We start from the raw sequence: 24,558 nt of genomic DNA on the forward strand, positions 1-24,558 counted from the left end.
CTGTCAATCTCCCTCGGACTGGGGCTCCATGCAAGATCTCACCTCGTGGGGTCTCAATGATCCTAAGAAAGGTGAGAAATCAGCCCAGAACTACACGGGAGGAGCTGGTCAATGACCTGAAAAGAGCTGGGACCACCGTTTCCAAGATTACTGTTGGTAATACACTAAGACGTCATGGTTTGAAAGGTTCCCCTGCTTAAACCAGCACATGTCAAGGCCCGTCTTCAGTTTGCCAATGACCATTTGGATGATCCAGAGGAGTCATGGGAGAAAGTCATGTGGTCAGATGAGACCAAAATAGAACTTTTTGGTCATAATTCCACTAACCGTGTTTGGAGGAAGAAGAATGAGTACCATCCCAAGAACACCATCCCTACTGTGAAGCATGGGGGTGGTAGCATCATGCTTTGGGGGTGTTTTTCTGCACATGGGACAGGGCGACTGCACTGTATTAAGGAGAGGATGACCGGGGCCATGTATTGCGAGATTTTGGGGAACAACCTCCTTCCCTCAGTTAGAGCATTGAAGATGGGTCGAGGCCGGGTCTTCCAACATGACAATGACCCGAAGCACACAGCCAGGATAACCAAGGAGTGGCTCTGTATGAAGCATATCAAGGTTCTGGCGTGGCCTAGCCAGTCTCCACACCTAAACCCAATAGAGAATCTTTGGAGGGAGCTCAAACTCAGTGTTTCTCAGCGACAGCCCAGAAACCTGACTGATCTAGAGAAGATCCGTGTGGAGGAGTGGGCCAAAATCCCTCCTGCAAACCTGGTGGAAAAACTACAGGAAACGTTTGACCTCTGTAATTGCAAACAAAGGCTACTGTACCAAATATTAACATTGATTTTCTCAGGTGTTCAAATACTTATTTGCAGCTGTATCATACAAATAAATAGTTAAAAAATCATACATTGTGATTTCTGGATTTTTTTTTTTTAGATTATATCTCTCACAGTGGACATGCACCTACGATGACAATTTCAGACCCCTCCATGATTTCTAAGTGGGAGAACTTGCAAAATAGCAGGGTGTTCAAATACTTATTTTCCTCACTGTATATGAGAGGCAATAACACACAAATCGGCTGGATTTCATTCCTGTGATGCGTCATATGAGAAGAAGAAGGGGGGGAAAAAAGACTTACAATATAGCATATGAAATGTAACCACCTCCACTGCCGAATAAAATTACTTCTTCTTTTCAGATCTGCATCTTTACATAGCATTTTAAAGGTTATAGCTGCAACACTCACCTTTCAGGGTGACGCATATATATAATTGCTAAGTCCTTATATCAGCCGACGAATCTGCTTTTGCAAATACTGGAAAAAAATGTGGAGTATCATACTAAAATCCCACAAAACGACCGCCCCTCAACATCACAGATTCGTGTGTGGCGCGTCAGATGTAATGATTGCTTAATTAATTATTTGCAGTGCTTCTGCAATTACGCAGCTCACAGTGCTGCCAATGGGGCCTTACGGCGTGTCCTAAAAGCTGAAGTGCTTATCTTCTCCCAGCAGCAGTGTGACAGCAAGGACACCAGGCTGAGGCTGCATTTAGTCCTTCACCAAGGTTGAGAGCTAATGCTGTCCCACTGAATCCCAGCCAGTCTACTGCTACAGTTCACAGCAAGCCCAGACAAGAGGGAGGGAAGGGGAAGGGGAAGGGGAAAGATCAGGGAGCAAGGGGGTATTTTCATGGTGGAGGTCCCCTGAGTTATGTGATTCATATCACACGCAGCACCTCTTCTGCCATTTGTCAACAAGGCTGTAATGCAGCTGGGGTAAAACAGAGCCGAGAGGCTAATGGAGCTTGACTATCCAGATGCTGCGACTGCTCCTCCTGGACTGCTCGCTGGTATTAGGCTGACAGCGCTTGGCCGCAAGCCTGACTGCGCTCCTTTAACGTCTATCTCACCTCGACCGAGCCCGTCTGCTAGTGACATAAATACCACTGATAACATTGAAACACCCAACCCCAACATCACCCACTGCAACACACATGCACACACCCATCCTGAGCACTGACACCAAAATGTTCATACACATCCCAGCTCTGTGTGACAACCACAGGGGCAGGCTGAACTTTTGACTCTTAAACCATTTTGCTGCATGTCTGTTTCCTAGCGAGGAAATTGCTCTGCTGTTGCATGTAAGCTAGCTAGTAACGCTCCAATCCAATAATCACTCCAGTATTCACCTGATACTAGCTAAAACACTGAGAAAAATTTGAGCCTTCTGCTTATGGCAGCTATGGTATGAGTAAGGGTGGGGAAGGTAAATAAACCCTGGTTAAGACTAGGTAAACATTATTGTGAAGATTAAAAAAAAATACATTTTTACATTTACACAACATTTACAAATACATTTACACAACATTTTTTGAAGGTCATGGGATGCTGCATAAACATCATCCACCACCCAAACCTCCACTATCTCAGTTTTGGCTTCACCACATAAAGGGTACTTTACGTCTGCATTGGCACTGAATGCTGGCACTGGACATAAGTCATGATGCGAGGAATCTTGTAAAATAGACTTCCTAGGGAGACTGAGCTTAATCTAAGATTATTATCACATAACTTCAGTGTCCCTGGTTAGAATCTGTCTAGGAACCTTTGTTGCCTATTTTGCTCCACACATTTCATATCATAAAAAATATGTTATGAAATGTCATGCAACTAGTTGTATACCCATACTTTGTAGCAGCATCACGACAGCAGCCAGTCGAGTGAGAACATCTGGATGCTGTCATCAAGTTGGCTTTATGGACATTTTTTCATGCTGAAGAAGGAAAACAGCCAAACAGCAGTCTTCAAATGTGTGCAATATGAGCATTTCCATGGACAGAATCAATTTCGGAAGCTTCAACAAAAACCACAAAACTGGAGAAACTTGCAGAGGCAATAAAATAATTGTACAAACGCAGAGAAGAAAAGTTTTGCTGGATCAACAAAGATTGTTGAAAGGTGTTAAGTGTGAGAAACTCCCTCCTGACAGCAACAAAGCAAAGCTAACAGGCTGAGAAAATCATTGGATGTATTTTGATGGATGACCATTTGAACAGAGAGGTCTTTTGGACCAAGTCCAAGTCTTCAGAGGGCAAGTCAAAAAACATGTCAATAAACATGTTTTGCTGGTCTATCAATGCTAAGAATGGAAATTACAATAGCACAGTCGCCAAAATCACACCAAATACATCTTTTTTAATGGAAACAGGGCATAAAAATGTCCAGTTGCAAGTCATTAACCAAAGCATATGTATGTGTAAAATTATTCAATTAGAACACTCAAACACATGAAGTTGCAGCTGCCCAATAATACTTTTCTGTCTGTGTTGAATACTGTAATGTTTCTGTAGATCACAGGCGGTCTTGCCTGGTTTTGATATTAACACACCTCTGTTTGGTTAAAGGTTCAGTTTGTAATATTTAGGAGGATCTATTGACAGAAATGCAATATAATATACATAACCATGTTTTCAGAGGTGCATAAAGACCTTACATAATAAACCGTTAAGTTTTTATTACCTTAGAATGAGCCATTTCTATCTACATACACAGCGGGTCCTCTTCCATGCTGTCGGCACTTTGCGTCGCCATGTTTCTACTGTAGCCCGAACGGACAAATGGCGCTACAGAGCGTTTTTCGTCACTATGTTAAATATATACAAAGAACAACAATAGTAGTAGTAGTATTAGTAGTAGTCAAGTGTTTTATTAGAAGAAACAAAAGACGAGAAATTTGGACAGATGGACGCCCACACGTATTATTTAGTACAAGACACGACAGAGCATGTCGGCCACCGTAGCTTCTCCTTGGAAAGGGGGTGGTGAGCAGTGACTGCATTCATGTGGTGTCGAATTAATCTGAATCTTTTTTTCTCCTTAAATCTTTACTGCAAAAAGAGAAATAAAGTGTACATGGGACATAAAGAAGTATACAGAACTTTGATTCATGCAAAATCACATATTGCATAATTTTTTGCAAACACGTAATTTGTAATATGGTTATAATAACGGTTTGTTTGCTGTCCACATAGAGTGAACAAGATGTTTGCGTGTTGTTTATACATTTTAATAATGTTAATCCATCACATCTTTGTAGTAGCATCCATGTTGATTCCACAGTCCGACTTAAGAGCACATGAACTCCCTAATTATTATCATGCACTATGCTCCCTATGATTAGGGATCAGACAGGAAACTGAGTAAAAATGAAAGAACAAACATAACCGGAAGTCAAGCTTAATTACCAGCTCTTATCAGTATAACTCACAGCAGGCAAGTGGCAAGTCCTCATTTTTAAGTAGGGCTGGGCAATAAAACAACAATGATAATTATCACAATATAATTTTCCTCAATAACAGTATAACAAATGTTCACTATATCATCAATAAATGTTTGATTTATTTTGTTGAGGAAAAAATATTTACTAATCATATTTTTTCAAAAAAGATTTTATCATAATTGTTTTGAAAGTTCTACCTCAGATTTGTGACGCGATCCACTGTTTGGTATCAAGTGTTGTGGTCATGTTCTGACCGTAAAGAAAAGTTTACCACCACTATTAACTAACTGGTTTATTCAATTTTCACTCAGGAGCAAAAATCAGCCTTTAAAGAAATAATAATTTGACATTTATTATAACAATCATCGATATCGAATGGTATGAAATGTTTTTACAGTGAAAACATTCTTGGCCATATAGCCCACCCCTATTTTTACAACTCAAGTCTCAAGTCTACAGCTCTGCATTTGAAACATCTTGCTACAAACCACTGTTACAGAAGTAACTGACATTTCTTCTCTCAATTGGTGGTTTCACATCTGTCCCAGCAATCTAGAAAATCTTTTTGTAAAATACTTCAGCGAAATGTTTTACAGCTGATGTGTCTGATAGCTTTACCTTTTTTGCTACCAAAAGTAGCACACATACCTTTTGAGTCACCTTACGAACCTTCACTTATGGGACTTAAGCATCTTATAATATATGCATCACATTTTTAGAAACCTAGATTTTGCTAAAAAGATGATTATGGCTCATTAACAGCTTAGTGGAAGAAGAAAAATAAGTATTGGATCAAGTATTCAATATCAGTATTAGCGGATTCTCATGTTGTGTAAATAGTATCTGCAAAAGTGGTGTTGAGCCATCTGTAATGTTTACATGTTTAAGTGTTAGGACGTCAAGTGTAATTCACAGATGATACCCTACATCCTTGACACCTCTAACGTGAAATACAAACTGAGTAGTAATCTAAAAATGGAGGGAGTATCCATCTTCAAAGAGATGATTTTTTTTTAAAAAACCAAGTGGAAATGTCGAAGAGGAACTTGTGGGCTCCAAGTGTTCGAACAGAGAGCCGCTGGAGCGTGACCTCACTTCAGCTTGCCGGAGAAATGTTCACACAGAGTAAAAGAAATGTCATAGTGAAAATCTGCATCTCCTCGCTCTGCTGCAATGATCCATCACGTGCAAGCAGCCCGCTCGCTCCATCACTGCAGCTCATCTGTCCCTGTAATGTGACAGCGTCGGTACAGTTTGGGTCCTAAAGGACACACACACGCAAACCCAATGCTGAACTTTAACACACACAAACGCACATGCCTTCAACTCTTCTCTGCAGTAGAGACTGAGCTGGAAATGAAGGAAATGTCTCAAATCAAACCAAGGCGGCTGACAAAGAATTCTTGAAACAACAGATCATAACACCTCCATACACACACACACAACCTTGTGCACTCACAAATATTACGTATCAGATAATGATCAGTCATCTTATCTACAGCTGATACAACGATAAGCTCCTCTCTGACCACAGAAAATCATATTTCGTAATCTAATTCTGAAAGAACATATTTTTTTGTTGATGGATTCTTTAGCTACCGAGTTTCCCCCTCCTTCCAATAAATATGTTATCCTAGCCTTAAAGAAATTGCTCGATATTTTCAGATGCTTATTCGTTTTGTATAGGAGAGTTAGATGAGAAGATTGATACTACTCCCATGTCTCTAAGGTAAATATGAAGCTACAGGCAGCAGCAAGATATCTTAGCTTAGCAAAAAGACTGGAAACAGCTAGAGTGACTCTATCTAAAGGCAAATTATAATTTTTACAATTTGGCCGTTGTACAGATTAAACAAACCAGATTTAACATGTTTATAAATTAGCTTTACAGGTGCTGGTGGTTGGATTTTGTTACATTTGAACATAGCCAGGCTAGCTGTTAAGTTAAGCCAATTGCCGGCTCTAGACTCATATTAGGCCATTTATGACAATGTTATGCTGAATTGTGAGGCGTCTAAATAAATAAAACACTAAATTCCTTTTCCCTAAATTTGAGCCAATCCTTACCGAACTTATTACTTAATACATTTAGATGAGCACAATAAAACAAACAAATGGTACAAGCCATTTTCCATAAATCCGCTCCCAAACTTTTATGGCCTATTTTAGATAAACTGCTATTAACGCTTGAACCAAATTTAGATGAAAAGTGCGCATACCAGCTCAATGTGATCTTGCAAAATTTTGATGACATTTGGCTTTTAAGTGGCACTACAGCATCATGATCAATTTAAATTGCCATATCTCAATGCTCATATGCAAAGCCCTAAGATTCCTAGACAGAGTGTACTCTCTAGAAATCATGGCTGCCACCTGCCAATCAACATGCCTATCTATATTTATTGGCATGCTGATTTGGATCCAGATGTGCAGACAGATTTCTAACCAGTCCTAACAGAAAAAAAGTGTTGGTACCCTCTTCAAAAACCCATACTGCTGAACTGTAACTCACACAGACTCGCATATTTCAAGAGATTTAGTTCAGAAGCTCTGCTTTTGCTTTTCAGATGAAAGCCCTCTCTGTCAGAGCAATAACTGCATGCTTCTTCCTCAGCAATATTCCTTATTGATATTCTGAAGACAATATTTGCAGTAAAGACATCCCTTAAGCAGCAGGATATGAGTTAGAGGTTTAATGATGATATGGACATCTTGCATCTCCACCAGTTGTCATTTATCCAGCTTCATGAAGTCATTTACTCTGGCAGTGACTGGATAAACACATTCTGATGGATGGACTGGTGATCCGGGTCATGTCTGTAATGAACGCAGACCTGCGAGAAGCTTTCCTCAGCTGATTGCTCCACTCTGGGCCGTGTCCGTGTCATCAGATCACTGAGGTGTGTCTGCCTATCTGGCTGTCAGGAGGACATTGTCAGCTCATCATTCCCCCCGCCCGTCATTTGCACAGCAATGTGCTGTGCCTGATTAATGTAGCCGAATTAACCACATCTCCCTGCCTACTTTAAATCGCTGCAAAAGGGCACACAGGCGGAAGCTGTCGTGAATATACATTCCACCCTCCATGCCTCTGTAGTTACCAGGAAGCAGCGGGAGTGCATCTCGCCTTTGCTGTGTCATTATGGCGCCCCAATTCAGCATGCTGGGGCCTGAGTGGTTTGAGGTAATGTCTTGCTCTGTTTGTACCCCGCCGTCTTTAAAAACACCGAAGAAATGGGAGAGACACTAATGGTGCAGACCCACCACAGATTGAACCACTTAGAAATGCATTAGAGTGTTCCAAAATGATGCTGTGTGTCTTTCAGCCTGAACCCACTGGCTTTAGAGTGGCAAAACATTGCGTTTTCACTTGAATATGAGGCAGAAATCTCACAGAAACAGTTTAAGACATATTTTTACCTCCTTTGATTTCACATACCAACTCAATGTGGCTCCTACGCCTGTATAAAGAAACAATTCCCTTGGTTTACTCTTACTGAACCGTGACAGGTCTAAGATTTCTCCACCATATTCGCTCTGACAGACGTAGACATGATAAATGCTGTATTACAGACTGTTTAAGGTGATTAAATGCCATGTCTATGAAAGAACTATGTGATTTTAAGGCAAAAAACATCAAGAGAGTCAAGAGGCATCCCCTTGCCCCTTCATTTGAACGGTTGCCTTCTGGGTAACGATATTGCCTACCTCTACTTACCAAAAATAGATCAAAATTTGTGCCTCAAGCAATTATGCTTTTAAACAGGTAAGGCACATATATAGCCAAATAGGCAGGAGGCTCAGCTGGTCTGGTCTGCCTAATTTAATTGGTGGGAAGGTGAGGGGTATGCGTGTTATATGTATTAGTGTGTTGATTAGTATGTTTATCAGTATATCTGATGGTTATCTTTTGCTGTATGATGCAATGCCTACTTAACTGTGCTGCAAAATACTTTCTCTATGGGGACAAATAAAGATTGATTGATTTTCATCACACTCTACAGATAAAATAAGAAACCCACCAAGAAAAATGGCAGGGTCTCTCGATTGCAACAGAACACCCAAAGAATATGGGATTAAGTCGCAGTCCAGCAACACAGAACTGGATCAAATTGATCATCTGAGCAAGAGTGCTCGGGGGCCTGCGGGTGAAGGACGCATGTTGTTTCACAAGGTAAGACGTCTGCCTGCAATGCAGTACAGCACGCAGCACAATCCGCAGCCATCTCTGCAAGTATAAGGGCACATCTCTCTGCCCAAGCCACGAAGTAGCCAACTGTCAAGTGTGCATCTACCTGAAACATTTGCACTGCGCTGAACTGCAGAAATAATCAGGCTTACTGGGAAGTTTTGCTCTTGAATGCAGATGATTTAACTAACTGGCAATGACACTTTCCATCAAGTCACAGGCAGTTTTATGTGAAGTTAACATAAAAGAGGCTCTTTTTAATCAGAAACAAGAGTCTGAAAACATTAAGACCTTATGACGAGCGGCTTTTCTACTGAGCTGCCGCCTTTGGCTAATTAGACCACATTTCAGGAAGTTGCATCACAAAAAAAAGGAACCTTTTCCATTCTCAGGAGCCCTTTAGCAGTGGTCTCCAATCACTGATGAAGTGACACATCAAACAGTGGCTGTGCTCACTTTGCTTTAGCAGACTCCATAGCTGAATTAAGGCATTGCATGCTCTGAGAGATGCAGTAATTGGAGAGGACTAGGATGGCGCGGATGCAGAAAAATGGATTCTGTTGGACCACGCTGCTGATCCAAGCAGAACCTGGAACGGCGGAGTCTCTGCAGCATCTTATCGCTCGCTCAAACCCCCCCCTCCATTTGCAAAACAAAGAAGCAGAAAGAGAAGAGGCGAGACTTCAGGTTGAGCTCTACATAGATGCCCCAGGGAGCTTGGAGCTTATGCAGGGCCGTCTTTACTGTGCTGAGCGTTGCTGCTTCTGCATACAATAGTAGCAGGGGTAAAAAACCTAACGAGACAAGCTGAAGCAAGGGGCTACACAGTCATGAAAATACCTGATACCAGTGTGCTATTTTCACTTTGTTGTAGCTAGACTGCAAACACAAAAGGTTATCAGCATACATAAATAGATAAATGAGGTTAAAATTTTGTTTGATGTTGGCATACTTACTTAATGCAGGAAACTTAAATCAATACTGAATGTGTTGGAGGCTGAGAAAATAAATTACACTCCAATAGACTCTAACAAACTTACTTTGGTGCCATGGAGAAAAAACAAGCCTTGCAGGTTTTACTATTTAAAATACAAGCTATCTTCATGAATTCATTATAACAAAGGTTGGGATCGATTTCGAAATGTTCAGGGAGAACAAACATTTTGAGAGCAGATTCAAGTCTGCTTCTTTTTATGAATCTTGATTTAATGTTTGCAAAACTGTGTAAAACAGCAAGAAAGACCCTAAAAATCCTAAAATCCTTTATGAATTTACTAATTTACTGTCATTATATATACTTGTTTTTTGCAATATTTAGTTAGCTAGTGGCTTATTTAAGACATGTTTATATCTTATTTAATTTTTATTGATATTCTTAGTAGTAGTGGTAGGTCACAAAAACACTGAACACATAATGAGGTGCCCTATTATATCATCCGGACAGATACACAATTTCTTAATATCATGTTTTCAGTGTCGGTGTCACTGTTAGCTTCTTTTGTTCATGTGTATAGAACCACTTTTTTCTGATTGTCTGTTAATATTTGCTGCTGCTTCATACAAGGTTATGTTAGTCGAAGGAAGTGAGTGAGTAATACCACCCTCTCTTTAAAAATTACAGTTTGAATGGTTTGTTTTACCAACACTTTTCACAACAAACAAACAAAAAAATACACAGGTCATTTTTCTGTTGATATTTTTCATGACTGTAGCTATAGGTGGCTAGCTAGCTATACAGTTTCTCCAACCAGCAGAGCCAGCAGTCACTGGGCACAACACGAAACCTTTTCAAATCTCTGAACACATCAAATATGTGGTTTAGAGGTCTGCAACAAGGCTAGCACACACTGTTATGCTGCTTTAAAATTTTCCACATCTGCATTAATCCGCCTCTGAAAATAGTTCCGACAAGAGAGTTTGTTTGAGTTTGCTATAAACTACAGTGCCCAGCTCTTTTAGGAAATTACTGAGCCTTTTAAAAATTAAATATATATTTTTGACCTGCCTTTAAAGACTTCTATCTTCAGTAGAAACCAGTGGGTTTTGGGTAAGTGCCACAGACACGGTTGGAAAGTCAGAAGTATTGCGAGGCGAGAGAACACGTTGGTTTTTTCTTGGCATTTCTTGAAAATAAGAAAAATACAAAATACCACCAGTCTTTCCCTTTAACCAGACTGATCTACAGTAGCCAAAAACCTGTGTAAAGACTTTAGTTGTAGTGAGCAGCTGTGTAACCATTTTAGCATGCTGTAGTGCACTGTCAGCATGTGTGTTCAGCAAACGTCCAAAAAGTATGATTACAAATTCATTTTACCACCATCTATCTTTCCCTGTGATTATTATTATATTTGCTGTTTCCAAAATTTTAACAGCTACGCCTGCTGTTTAAATTAATTAGGCTCCAATGACAAGTCCATTGAAGCTGCAGAGCTCTTTTACAACTGTCAGACACACAAGTTTAGAAACCAGCAGCATGGTTAAGAGAAGATAATGATGATAACCATCCCAGTTGAAATGCCACAGGGATCTGCATGGGACAGCTCACAGGGGGTAGCTAAGTTAAATATGCTAGCTGGCTGATTACATTTAATTCCCCCCGTCTGCCATGGCAATGAGAACAAATTGGGTTGTTGTGGCTGCTGATAATGCTAATCTCCCGCAGTGGCAGCGGGATATTACAGTAAAACAGGGAGCCACATTGAGTTGTCACATTATGGCTTTGGGAAGGACTACATCACGCATAAATGAGATTCTGCCGGGCTCTTTCAACTGAGAAAAAAGCTATTAGCGCTTTAGCTCTGCGCCCTATCCCTTCTATATGATTTGCTTGATTAAGGTCATTTCAATATGACTTTGTAGAGTGTATCCATTACACTGCCAGCTCCACAAATTAACAGTCTCTGTCTCTCTCCCACACACACAAACACATATAGCCACCACATGCCACACATACTAAATACAGCTTGCACACAGACAGGATCACAGTCCCTTCCAAGCATGTCCTTGACACCTCCCTCTTGCTGTGACAGTTAATACAGAAAGGAGGCTCAGCACTCCCTACTCCTCCATATGTAGCTCAGGGACAGTTGAGCCAAAAACGAACCTTGTCCAACGTTAAAATCAAACATACAAAAGACAGAAAAAGAGGCTGATTCTCCCCAGGCAAGAGCATGTCCTCAAAGTTTTTGTAGCAGCCTGGCCTAATTGCACAGTACTTGCCCTGTTGTTTCAACAGTGAGTGATTTATGGCCTAAAGCAAAGAATCTATCAATGCCAGGTTGAACCTGAGAACCTCGCATTATTACACCTATTGTAACTGAACATAAGCAAAATGGCTGTGTTTGCTCAGACCATGTGTATAGTGCAGCTCAGTCCTAGACAACGCATAACAATAATGGTGGCCCCAAACACATCTATCAAACAACAAAAAACCTGAGGCAGAGCTGAATATATTCAGGACAGCACTTTTCTGCTGCCTAAATATATTTCCACCTGGCTAATATATGCTCAGCTATGTTTTTTTTTTTTAGGTTTAATAATTTCCACTAAAATAACAGGTCCCATGACTACACCCTTACTGGAGAGTGATTTCAGCAGGTGAAGCCTATTATGCAGTGTTTACCCAGTGAAGTATAAACTGAGGGTTTTGTCTCGTGTCTGTATGCGATAACAATAAAGGTTATTGCAGATAAACAGATATGGATATCATTGTTGTCAAGTGGCAGATGAATTTCCAATTGACAATAAATACAAGTGGATTTCATATCATCAACTTAATTATGTCTGTAATGATATATATTATGTATTATCTTACTGACCTGTAAAATACATTTCTAAGGGAAGAGCCAGTTTTAGTGAATCTAAATCTTACCAGGAATGCAAACAAGGGTCAATATATCTCAAATACGAGGGGCTTTAAATTGCAAGTGAAATATACTTCAGATTTTACTTATTATGCCAAGAGGGTTCAGTTATCTCTCTCCAGGCATAAAACAAATTATCCGAAACATGAGAGCCTGTTACCACTCACATCAAATACTGTCTTTTACAAATATAAACTGGATGTGTGTTATTAATATGAAAATTTAACTTTGTTATCGTCTTTTTGGGTCAGATGTTTATTTTAATTACTTCTACATTTGCCATCTTTTATGTTCCTCTTTTGCTTTTTAGCCAGGCTAGTAGCATCGCTCCACAGATTGTAATTTTGGACGGTCAGTTGGTCGGTTCACCACTTTAGGTCCACGCTGAACTATCTTAACAGTTATTGAATAGATTGACATGAAATTTTCATGGTGCCCAGAGGATGTAGTCTGCTAACTTTTTAGAATCTGCTGACTTTTCCTTTGGCGCCATCATGAGGTCAAAATGTGTGTTTTTTAGTAGAACAGCTATTGGAGGGGTTGGCATGAATACACACAGTCATGTTCTCCTGTTCAGGGCATGCATGGCTTTTACTTCTTTTACTTATATGCAATTACATGGAACTCTTAATGACTAGATTTTTTTGTTTCTTGTCTTCACAGACCCCAGGATGCCGAAAAAACACACTGTAAACAATAGGGCTGCAACTAATAATTATTTTCATAGTCAACTAATCTGTTAATTATTTATTGGATTAGTCGACTAGTCACGATTATTTTTGTCACAGAGTAAACAAGGGTTACTATTCAGAATGAACAATAGTATCGACACCAGGGGGAAAATAGGTAAGAAGACAGTGTAGGATACTCCTATAATTCACTGATTTATTATTGCACAGTAAGGTGTATGCTAACACAACTAAAAGAGCATTCTCTTAGCCAGCATCATCCATGAGACCTCAAAACCAAGAATGCAAAGAACTATGGAGATGCTGCGCCAAGATAACAGCCAGGCTGCATCACCCAAAACAAAAAGCACATTAAAAGTAACTACTATAACCACAACTGTACACTAACAATGTAATGTTTATTTAGAATAATAAAGCAACACTCCCCTTTCATAATCCTTCTGTAGTTTATTTTTCCAAAGTGCTTATAAGTTTTATAAGTGGAGAATGTTCTGTAGGCTACATCACGAGCCAGATGTTTCTTGATTTACTTTAAAATGTAAAACCATTACTCAGATTATAAACACAGAATTACAGTGGTAAGAACATTGAAACTATTTTACAGTTGTGGCCTTTCCTCTGTTGCTGTGTTGTTGTTGTGGCTGCAGTGGTCAGTGTAACAAGGAGCAGAGGGCTCTGAGGGTGCTTGTGGAGCTTCTCAACCCCGAAAACGTTTACGAAAGATGATGGCAAATCCATCATCTTTCGTAAAACTGCCAATATTCAAGTTCTACACAGTTGATTTCTCACCTCAAAACCTCTCAAAAGTGTATTTAGTGATGAATTAGCGTACAAAACTTGTAAAAACAAAAAATCGTTCTGCTGTTAGTCTCTTTCTCCGTTGCTTTCCGTTTCTCGCATGAATGCTTCTTCTTCTCTAGTAAAGCAGTCATGGCAGACAACGGAAGTGATACGGCCCCTAGGATTCCAAGTAGTGCACTGCAGTTAGAAATGAACAACCAGAAATGTTCTTAATCAGAAGATTGCTATCTCTTAAACAGCATCTTTGTAATGACGCGTCGCAATGAAATTTCCTGTCGACAAATTTTTATAATTGACGTCGATTATGCTGACTAATTGTTGCAGCCCTAGTAATCAATAAAAAACACAATGTTCCATCACTTTCCATTATCAACTCATAGTAAGCGATAATGTAGTTCTTTTTGTTTGTTAAAAAGCTTGATCATTGATTGAGTTTTGGGTGTGCCACCATGCCAGCCACGAACGAAGACAGACACACAAGCAGAGCGGCAGCGTTTATCGCTCTGCTTGCAGCAAGGCATAGAGGAGCTTCACCAGTACAGAGACAACTCTCAGGCAGATGCCACTATAAATAATGCATGAACAATAGAGCCAGAAGAAGAACCTTGGAACAGCTAATTATTCAGCCCGACATTTCAGCAACTCACAGAGAAGTTAACGGCTAAAAAAGATGGTATTCAGGCTGTCTTTGCTACTGGTGTGTGCGTGTTATTACAGTGATGTAGGTGCAGCAACGCTCCATTATAAAACACATTAATCTATATGTAGGCTACTTTCCTATCAGAACGAGTAGCTTCCTCGTGTTGCCATAGAAAAAGGAAAGGGATTTTGTATATTTGGACAAGCTGTGGAACATGGCTTTGCTTATGAAAACCCCTTCCTGCTGTTCAAGACAGCCGCTGAGCTTCTCTCAGTGTTTTTCGTTAGAGCATAAATTGCTTTCCAGCGAGTGGAGCTTTTCCACAGGAGCATCAACACAAAACAGCCTCTCCACTCAATTAGGAGTCACCCACGCTTGTATTGGGAAGCCAACAGGATCTCCTTTCTTCACTGTTTCCAGTGTGAATTGTATCTGAGCCATCCACACACTCAACGTCCCCCCACCCCACCGCACCCCCACACACAGGCACATTCACCTTCAGTAGACATGTATGGTAATAACAAGGGGACAAGAAAGTGTCTAATTCCACCACTACTGCCATTTTGATCTCATTAGTGTGCAACGAGAAGAATTCCACAGATAGTTGATTTGATGGTGTGATGTTCAGATTCTCACAGCAGAGGAAATCCAGATAGCTATTAGCTAATTTAACTGTTATGGTTTCTCGTGTCTTAATTTTCAGCCTACACACTGCAATTTACGTTTAATTGGAAATAGGCCTCATTATCATATTTTCTACAATTGCATACTGTCTTCTTGCTCTAATTTTTCAAATTTTTCATATCCGTAATTACACTGGCTGTTAGTGCTGGAGCATAAATCCTGTGGGGGGCTAATAAATAGCCAAGGTTGATGACAGGAGCACAAAAACCCACAGCTGGCAGCATGTCTTCGAGCTAAGTAAAAGAGCTCAGTGTCACTTAGGATGCAACAGCATCATGTTCAACTGAAAAACAGAGTGAACCCTGGCCTTGCATTTATCAAAGAGCTCTCACAGAGGAGCTGTGTTGATGTAGGGTCATTGACCGGGCCATCGCCATCATCTCATTCAATAGCACAGACAACTAATGACTCTGATCCATAGTTGGGTGATGCATCAGTCTCCCTGTTAGAGCTCAATTAGTTCATCCAACTTGCTTGCTGCTTCATTCTATTTGTGTTGCCATATTAAGTGTTTATATGTCACTGTGGCTGAAGGTTGCTGAAACAACTGGTCCATTAGTTGCAGCCCAGAAGCTCATTCATGTATAGCATATGAATTCTCTTTCTCCCATTCTTCCTATGTTCCTTCATGAATATTGAAGATGTAGATTTAGGACCACTGAGAGGCTTGGGTAAAACGTAAGGAACCACTCATTGTATTGTAATTGCATTTATCACTGTTCTACATTAATTAATTCGTAAGCACCAATAAGGCTAATGATAACTCGTATTTCTGCCTCACTCTGTGCTAATCTTAACAACCAAAGGAGCCGAGGAGCCATTTACCTGAAAAAGATGTAGCAATTTTCCCTCATTAAAAATGTAGCTGGCAGTAGAGCAGGTGCAAACCTTAAAGAGCCCTCTGTGGTTGGCTGAAAGGGTGCACAGCTCCTTAATGAGTTCCCTCTTTGCTCTGCTCAGAGACATGGGAGAATCTGGCCGTGAATGAACAGCACAGTATTGTTCACATGAGTGGTGGCCTGAGCCGCTACTGAGCAGATCCACCCAAACGCACCAGAATGCAAAGTGGACCTTGAGTTGAGACAAAAAAAAATACATCAAGTAGTCAAAGAAGGTTTTTAACTGATGAGCCGACACAGGAAGATACAATCAGCTAATTACAGCCAAGATTCATTTGTGGATATTTGTAACCTGTTGGCCTGCTTTGTGTGGGTGAATTCTCTGCAACCGTGAATGCGGGGGGAGTCTATATAAGGAGATTTGATGTCTTGACATTTGCAGTGTGTCATGATTACAGCTTCAACATTGATGCCAGTCATAATGGAGTTTGTATAACACGCTGTAACCTGCTGTGGATTATCCCGACACCTCCTGCCTCTGCAGCTGTTGGTCTTATTGTTCTTCCTTTCAGCATTTCCTCATTATGTCTCCATGCTGGATAATCACGATGTACACCGGTCCAGATCAATCAAACCGCCATCACTGTTTTAGAAGGCCCACATAACTATTTTTTCAATCTGTTTTTATTTAGATGCAGCATGAATATCCCTGCTTGCTGTTTTTGCCAAGACAGCTAGTAAACAAATACAAACCTTTCACATTTCATCTCACTGCCCGGTACAGCAGATAATAGTCCTATCTGAGGCAGCTTGGCTGTCTGTCTCCCTTCAGTATCACATCTCCTCATGTGCTGTGGTGCCTTGATTTTTTGATGAGATTCACATGGACAGGAAGGTAAGCAAGGGCACAAACAACAAACCTTCCCCATGCTAGCCCTTCAAAACAAGTGTGATTGATAATGAAACAAATCGACACAACCACTAGCCACTCATGATCATGCTGTGCACTTTTTTCAAACCAAAGCAACATGTTAAAATAAAATAGCTAAAATGGAAATAAAAGAAGTCCAGAACTACAAAACAAAATCATATTTTAAACCTTAAAGGTACAGGTGGATGTGTTCATTTGCTTTCTTGTTGAGAGTTACATGACAAAACACCACTGTCATGTGAGTACACAAAGTATACGTTAACTATAGCAGTACTACAGCCAAGAGACTTAGCTTAGTGATAACAAGTAGCCTAATAGTTGCAGCATGTGGTCTAACTCCCCATAAAACCACAACTTGACGTTTATACATTTATGTTTGCATATGTATTCAAAAAATGAGATATGTGTTAATTGGTGAACTTAACAGATACTGGTAGGTGTATTTTTGAACTTTGGACAGAGCAAAGCTAGTTAACTAGCCCTTTAGGCTAAGCTAACTGTCTTTTAGCTCTAGCTCCATATTGAGCTTACCCGTACAGAGTGGCATTGATCTTCTCATCTAATTCTTTTTTATAAAATGTTAAACTAATTATTTAACATAGAAATACATAAATAGCCCAATCTGAAAATTAAACTGAAAATAAATAAACAAAACAATAAAAGAGGTAGTAGAGGTAGTATTTCATTAAATAAAAGTTAGTAATAATTTTACTGCTGAATGGAGGTAAGTGTCAGAAAGCCATGTCAAACTTGAAAGCATCATTGCATGAGCATCCTACTGTTGCCATATAACAGCAATGGACAAGGTCTTGTTAACAATCCAACATGGCTGCAAACGTATTGTTAACAACAAGGCTGCTTATTTCCTTTTAAATGAGAAATGTTGAAAATAAAACTAGCTTGCTTTTTATGAAATGTGGTGTGTGCTCATATACTTGTGTCCCATGCCTCACTCCATTACTTGTTGTAATTACTTCACTTTAATTATATATGCTGTACTTGAATCTTTAATGAATACCGTTTGAGGTCTTGACTACATACCACTACACACATTTTACTACACACACAAATACACGGACACACAGTTGATATAAAAAGTACCCACCCCCACAACTGTTTCTTTTTAATCTTTTATGGTTTTACAGATTTGTTTTTATTGAAACTGATCAACCTTCATACTCAATCCAATTCAATCCATTTCATTTATATAGCACATTTTTAAAAAAAAAGGTTTACAAAGTGCTGAACAAGAAATAAAACATAAAAACACATAGAAACACATAAAACAACAAGACTACACAGCTCTCATGCTGGGTTAAAAGCCAAGGAATACAAGTAGGTTTTAAGACGGGATTTAAAACATTCGAGGGTCGGGGCCAATTTGACCTGTGGAGGTAGCTCATTCCACAGTTTAGGGGCTGCTGCTGAAAAAGCGCAGTCGCCCCTGGTTTTTAACCTGGTTTTTGGAGCAACCAGCTGAAGTTGGTCAGTAGACCTAAGTGACCATGAGGGGGTGTAGACTTGTAACAGGTCTGAGATGTAGCAAGATGCCAACCCATTCAGTGACTTAAAAACAAACAATAAGATCTTAAAATGTATTCTAAAATGGGCTGGGAGCCAGTGGAGTGAGACCAGCACTGGTGTAATGTGTTCATGCTTGCGAGTTCCAGTTAAAAGACGAGCGGCTGAGTTTTGTACTAAATGTAAGCGTGAGAGAGAGGTTTGGTTAACGCCAATGTAAAGTGCATTACACTAGTCCAGACGAGTTGAAATAAAAGCATGAATCACATGTTCAAAGTGCTTAAAACATATATAAATAGAGGTTTGATTTTAGATAAAAGCCTCAGGTGATAAAACTGGATTTAACAACATTATTTATCTGTTTATCAAGTTTAAAACCATTGTCTATTTTCACACCCAGATTTGTCACTACGGGTTTCGCATATTGTTGCAGGTAGCCCAGGTCACTCAAGCCTAATGAATCCACTGGGATTCAAAGCTGTATATCAATAAAACAGGAAAAACTCTTTGGGGTGAAAACCTTTTACAGACACTTGAAATGATGAGTAGATTAATCAGTTTGCCAATCAAGGAATCACATTTTTACATTTTCATTTGGTAGACACTTTTGTCCAAAGCATTGTACAAAGTAGGTACAAAATTTTATAATCTATTTCATTTCGATTATCAAGCAAAAATGTCAAACATTTGCTTGCTCTAGCTTCTCAAAACCTTTATCAAAAAGGATGTGTTGCTTTTCTCAGTTTAATCTCATTGAAAATTCAATATATTTTGGTTTTTGACTGTTCGTTGGAAAAAAAACAAGGATATGAAGTTGTCACCTTGAGCTCTGGGAAAAATGTGATTGCCTTTTTCATATATATCTCACATGAGAATTAGTCTTAGTAGTATTTGATTAGTCGATTAGTTGAAGCCCTAACAGACACTGTATACACTACAGTCTCCTATATAGCTGGGGGCCTCTCTAATTGCTGCGACTTTTCCCCCCACTATTAACAAATCTCATGTTATCACACTGTATCATGCAGTACCTTTTTTCGGGGGTGTGAATTGCATGAGGTGAATATTTCTTTCAACATTTTGCATATGTGTCAAAGTCAGAATCCAGATATAACTGAATTCAAAAGGATTGAAGATGCATCTAATAACTAACTTCTTCTTCTTCTCAGGACATGTCGTTGTACATGTCCCAAATATGCCGCCAAAAACCTCCACAGAAAGGCCCAATTCCTCCCTGTTCACCCCCTCTGTCAGTCAAGCACCGATCCAAACAAACAGGTGAGGAAACCCCTCCCATAACCCGCATGATAATATTAGAATTTGCATGACAACACAAATTTGCAATTCAATTATATATTCTCACTGGGCTCTCAGGGGTCCAGGATAGTAGGACACATTCCTGGATGCCACCAAGCATGGCCCAAATTAATACAGCTTGTGTCTGGCCGACACCGATAAGACTATCTGTCTGAGGGGATATTTCTCAGCAATGAGATCAAACGACTGTCCGGTTGTCAAGGTAGAGCCTTGGATCTGAGCCGTTGCTAACCGACTCCTCCTCAGAGACCCCTCACATCTTGATTCATGCCATGCATTTTGTCTTTTGGTACCAGGGAGGTGTCACCGCTATAGGCCACCAATGAACTACATCCTAACACCATAACCTCCTGACTCCTTGCAATGCTCACAGTCTCCCCATCGCCCATCGATGTGTTTTCTTGGATGCTGACAGGAGAGACTTAAAGGCAAGGCTCAAAATTTTTAAATATTAGGATCAGCTATGAGGAGTATAGCACAATCTAATTGAACAACCCCGCAAATATCAGTATCCAAAATCACCATAAAGTTGAATCAACACTTTTCTAAAACAATTCCATAACATTATAACCTGCTGTAGGGCTGTTGTACTAAACAGAATTAGGTTAACTGGCAACTGAGTGTTTATTAGTGCATATATTTCCTTTCTTCACTTCTGAAAGAAATGTGTATGATAGTATAGATTTAGCTATTAGAGGTACGAGATCAGTATCAGCACTGATACTGACCTTAATAAATGGACCGGGTATCGGCTATGAGGTGACCAACTCATGGTAAAAACAGTTTCTATGTCATACGTCATAAAAAATCTATGTTTCCGCTATCAGTTACATTCATTCAGTTAGCAGGATGCCCAGTCAGTTTCTCATAATCCTTTTACATAAAAATGATTCCAGTGAGTTGAAAGCAGTGAGGTATACAGACTTTAAAATATACCTGTTACATGGTACCTCGCTACACTTTTGTTTTTTATCTGTTTTTTTCAGTCTTTATTGCCAAAACATGTGTTACCTCTCGCATAAGTATAGTCATTGTAAGATGAAGACAGGGTTTTTGGATTAAAGAGCAGCAGACCACGATCCATCCGCTCCAAACAACCGGACCAGGCACCACGGCGGGTGGGGTGATTGCTTAGAGGAGAGGAAAGAGAACCATGAGAGGAGCCATGCTGGCCCAGCTTGGACTTAATTCTGCTCCTTAAGAGCCAGTCTGGACAAAATGGGACTCATATTGAACAAGCAACGGATTTCAGAGACTGTTGTGCCCACATCGTTACAGAGACCTGCCCCATCAACATCGGCAGGTGGTCCATGTTCCAAGCTGCCAGCGCAAGACTCTGGCAAGATGAGAGGTGGACTCTGTGTTTTACTTAGATGATACTTGGTGCACAAACGCAGTCAAGATGGACTCTGTTTCCCAAATGTCAGACTGTTTATTGTGAAGATGTAACTTTCATACTACTACTACTTACATTCACCCCAGATGCAAATTCAAAAAATGCACTGTGGACTGTTTGGGGTGTAAGTTATACGTGTCTGTATATGTATATAAATAACTGTTTTGTTTTATTTTATACGTTACCATATTTTAATATAGGCCTACACTTAATTATATGTTGTATGTGTAGCATGAAGGAAATACAAATTTTGTTTCGTTATGCAGCCTTGTGCTGTATAATGACATTGTACATTGTACCTTGTACCTGGACTAGGTGGCCAGCTGGTTGAACTTCATTAAATGTTATTGTTTGTTGTAGCTTTTATCAGTTTAACTATATAGGATTTAAACAATTTATTACATAAAGATTGTGGTTAGGCCATGCGATCTGGATTATTTTCAGATTCTATAAATCTGATGATTATTTAGTTCACTGAGTGGTTAATCTATGAAATGTCAAAAATACAAAATGCCCAAAGAAAAAAAGCAGGAAAATCTCAAATTTGAGAAGCATGAACTAGAAAAACAGTACATTGACTAATAATTGTTTCAGCTCTAATTACCATAGGAGTAAATTTAGGTGTGATAAATTAATTTATTGTCCATGTCTAGTCCTCCTGGCATGGCTGAACAGAATTATCAAAGCTGTCCCTTTACAGCCCCAAAATAGGTCTGGACAACAGATCCAGAAGGGAATAAGAAATGTTAGTTCCCTTATATTTGATATTTGGGATTAAGAGAATACACAACTGATTGCTGTCTTGCTGTGTGACTTTTCAGTCTGAAATCTCTGGAAGCCTCCTAACTGTGAGCCTTACATTTCATGTGCAATATAGCAGATCAATGGGTACTGATCAGAGAATACAGACACTATTTGAAATATCACAGTTAACCAGAAGATGTTTGGAAATGGCTTTTGAGACTTGGCCTAATGTCAAAAAGAGTTGTATTTCTATTCACTCTGATATAAGAAGGTCCATAAATAAGAGTGTCAATTTAACTATAAACATAAGCCTACATTAAAAAATAGTAGTCTATGTGCAAATGAAAGAAATGCTATGAGAAAACAGGTAAGGCACCTTGCAAAAAAAAAAAAGATTGAATTTATCGATCATTTCATGAGGCATGAGCACGAGCGCGCATTTCTGCGGACCTGCAGTCTTTGTACATACTATCCTGTGTAATATTTCCATCTTTTGAAGGATTTCTCCTGCACAAACTGATAATATTGCGCCTGTCTGCACTTCAGAGCGACAGTTAACTGTGCGCAAAATCACCTGAGTAAACAACCAGCGCTTCTTCACACTCACACACACACACACACAGAGAGAGAGAGAGAGAGAGAGAGAGAGAGAGAGAGAGAGAGAGAGAGAGAGCATCTCAAACACAGTGAGATACGACACCACGCTTTTATAATTACAGTGAATACACCACTCACGTCTCTGAAGCGATTCCAGTGTTTGATCTTACGGCTGTACTGGGAGATGGTTGACAGCCATTGCTCATCTTCCATGAAATTCCCGGCTTTTGCTGCCTCTTTCCCACTTTGCACGTCCACCTGGAGCGAGAAGCCCACCATCAGACACAGGCAAGCGACGATTCTCACAACGATCATGTTGCTCGGGCAGTTTGGTCCGGGATGTATCTCCTGCAGCTGTCCTCTTACCAAGGATCCACATACAAGACTGCTGCTTCTGCTTCAACAACAGACTGAATGGAAATGAGAGAGACACCGTGAGTGAGAGAGAAAGAGAGAGAGAGAGAGAGAGAGAGGAGAGGGTGTGTGTGTGAGAGAGAGAGTTAAAGGAGAGATCAGACCCTGCACTAATCACTTATTTCTGCTTACTTGGTTTCACTATTTTAGTGTCTTTTTGAGGCTTATATACTACAGCCCACACACACACACACACACACACACACACACATCCTGATAGTCACACTGCAAATGAATCATATAAGAGGAACAAATGTTTATTGTTGTACTAATAATGACAATGATCATTTTATATATTGTATTAAAATGTTGTTGTTTTTTTGGAAAAAGGCCATTGTCTGTCTATGACCAGATTTAAGCTCTGTAACAGAGACAGACAGAGAAGTGAATTAACAATGAAGTTGGAAGAAATGTGACAAATGTGAAATTGCTGCAATTTAGCTAATACCATAAGGCAGTGGGGCTAAAACTGGCATCCATGGATTGCTGAGGGTCACTTAGGGAGTGGCCTCTGGGTAAATGAGGCTAAAATTATGTTAAAATTAGCTCCATTTCATTCTTAATTGGTTCATTAGCAGCACAGAGCGGAAATGTGTTAGAGTGGGTCTGTCTCCATAAGGTGTTTTACTGTAAAATTTGAATCTCTCTCAAAAAACGAGTACCTCGTATAAACCTTTATCATGGTTCTGTGGTCTTTATCAATGAGCGAGAGGCTTTTATATGCAAGTTATTCAGGGATTACACTCTGCACTAGAGAGTACAGTTTCCCTCTGTGTCCAGTGAGAAAAAAAAAAGCGTATTTCCAAAACATCAAACTATTTCTTTAAGACCCTTGTTATGAGTTGATATTGTACTTTAGCAGTGCATATTGCAAAACTATTTTTCAATATAATATAATATAATAGTTGATTATGGATTAGCCCGGACCTTTATTTTAGTCCAACCTTTGTCCCAATAGTTTCCTCAAATATTTGGAAAGATTACTTCAAGGACCAAGGCAAACATCAAGATTCAAGATTACTTTATTTTCACCCACCACCACTTTCATTCATGTGTGGACCAGACTATTTTTTTTTTTTTGTGTGATTTTAACCCAACTGATATGTAACCAAACCAAGATATGATTCTGTAATGTACTACACTCACTATCACAGCAATAATATCAATACCCTCTGTTGGACCCCAAACACACAGAGTCTTCTCAAGAAGAAGAGCTGCTGTTGGATCCTAGTGCATACAGAATTCACACATTACAAGGCAGATTACAGTCAATATGTTTGGTGTATGTGTAGGTGCATATCTTGATGAATCCTGTGAGATGTTTATGAGAGGTGTAGGTCAATTTCAGAGGTGGTACCGTTTTACATTCAGGGAGAAAATCTATATTGAATAATCTATATTGGCTGTTAAAGTACATTAAAGAGGTGATTGATTATAACCAAAGCAATCATTTCATCCTTCACCTCTCTCCAAAATAACACCACATTTACTTAAGCACTACATCAACCAGAAAACTAGATGTCTTATGCATGACTTTGCATTGGTCCCTGACAAAAAATGTAAACAATCTTTCATGGGATTGAACAATGACTGTCTGCACAACACTTTAATGTAAGGATGGATCTGGAGGATGTGGAGG

At 39.6% G+C, this 24,558-nt stretch overlaps 1 protein-coding gene across 4 annotated transcripts in view; it reads right to left on the bottom strand.

Moving 5' to 3' along the window:
- LOC123982812 (testican-2-like) overlaps positions 1-22,923 on the bottom strand; it is a 46,661-nt gene extending 23,738 nt beyond the window's left edge. For 2 of the 4 annotated variants that reach the window (XM_046068676.1, XM_046068674.1), the window contains exon 1: positions 22,644-22,923. In XM_046068676.1, the coding sequence (XP_045924632.1) occupies positions 22,644-22,820 (177 nt within the window). In that variant the 5' untranslated portion in view covers positions 22,821-22,923. Of the gene's footprint in view, positions 1-3,534; positions 3,770-22,643 lie in introns of those variants that run through there. The other 2 variants (XM_046068677.1, XM_046068678.1) reach the window with 2 other exon arrangements.
- Between the last annotated feature and the right edge of the window lie 1,635 nt (positions 22,924-24,558).

Source organism: Micropterus dolomieu, linkage group LG14 (genome assembly GCF_021292245.1).
Source record: "Micropterus dolomieu isolate WLL.071019.BEF.003 ecotype Adirondacks linkage group LG14, ASM2129224v1, whole genome shotgun sequence".
NCBI lineage: Eukaryota > Metazoa > Chordata > Actinopteri > Centrarchiformes > Centrarchidae > Micropterus > Micropterus dolomieu.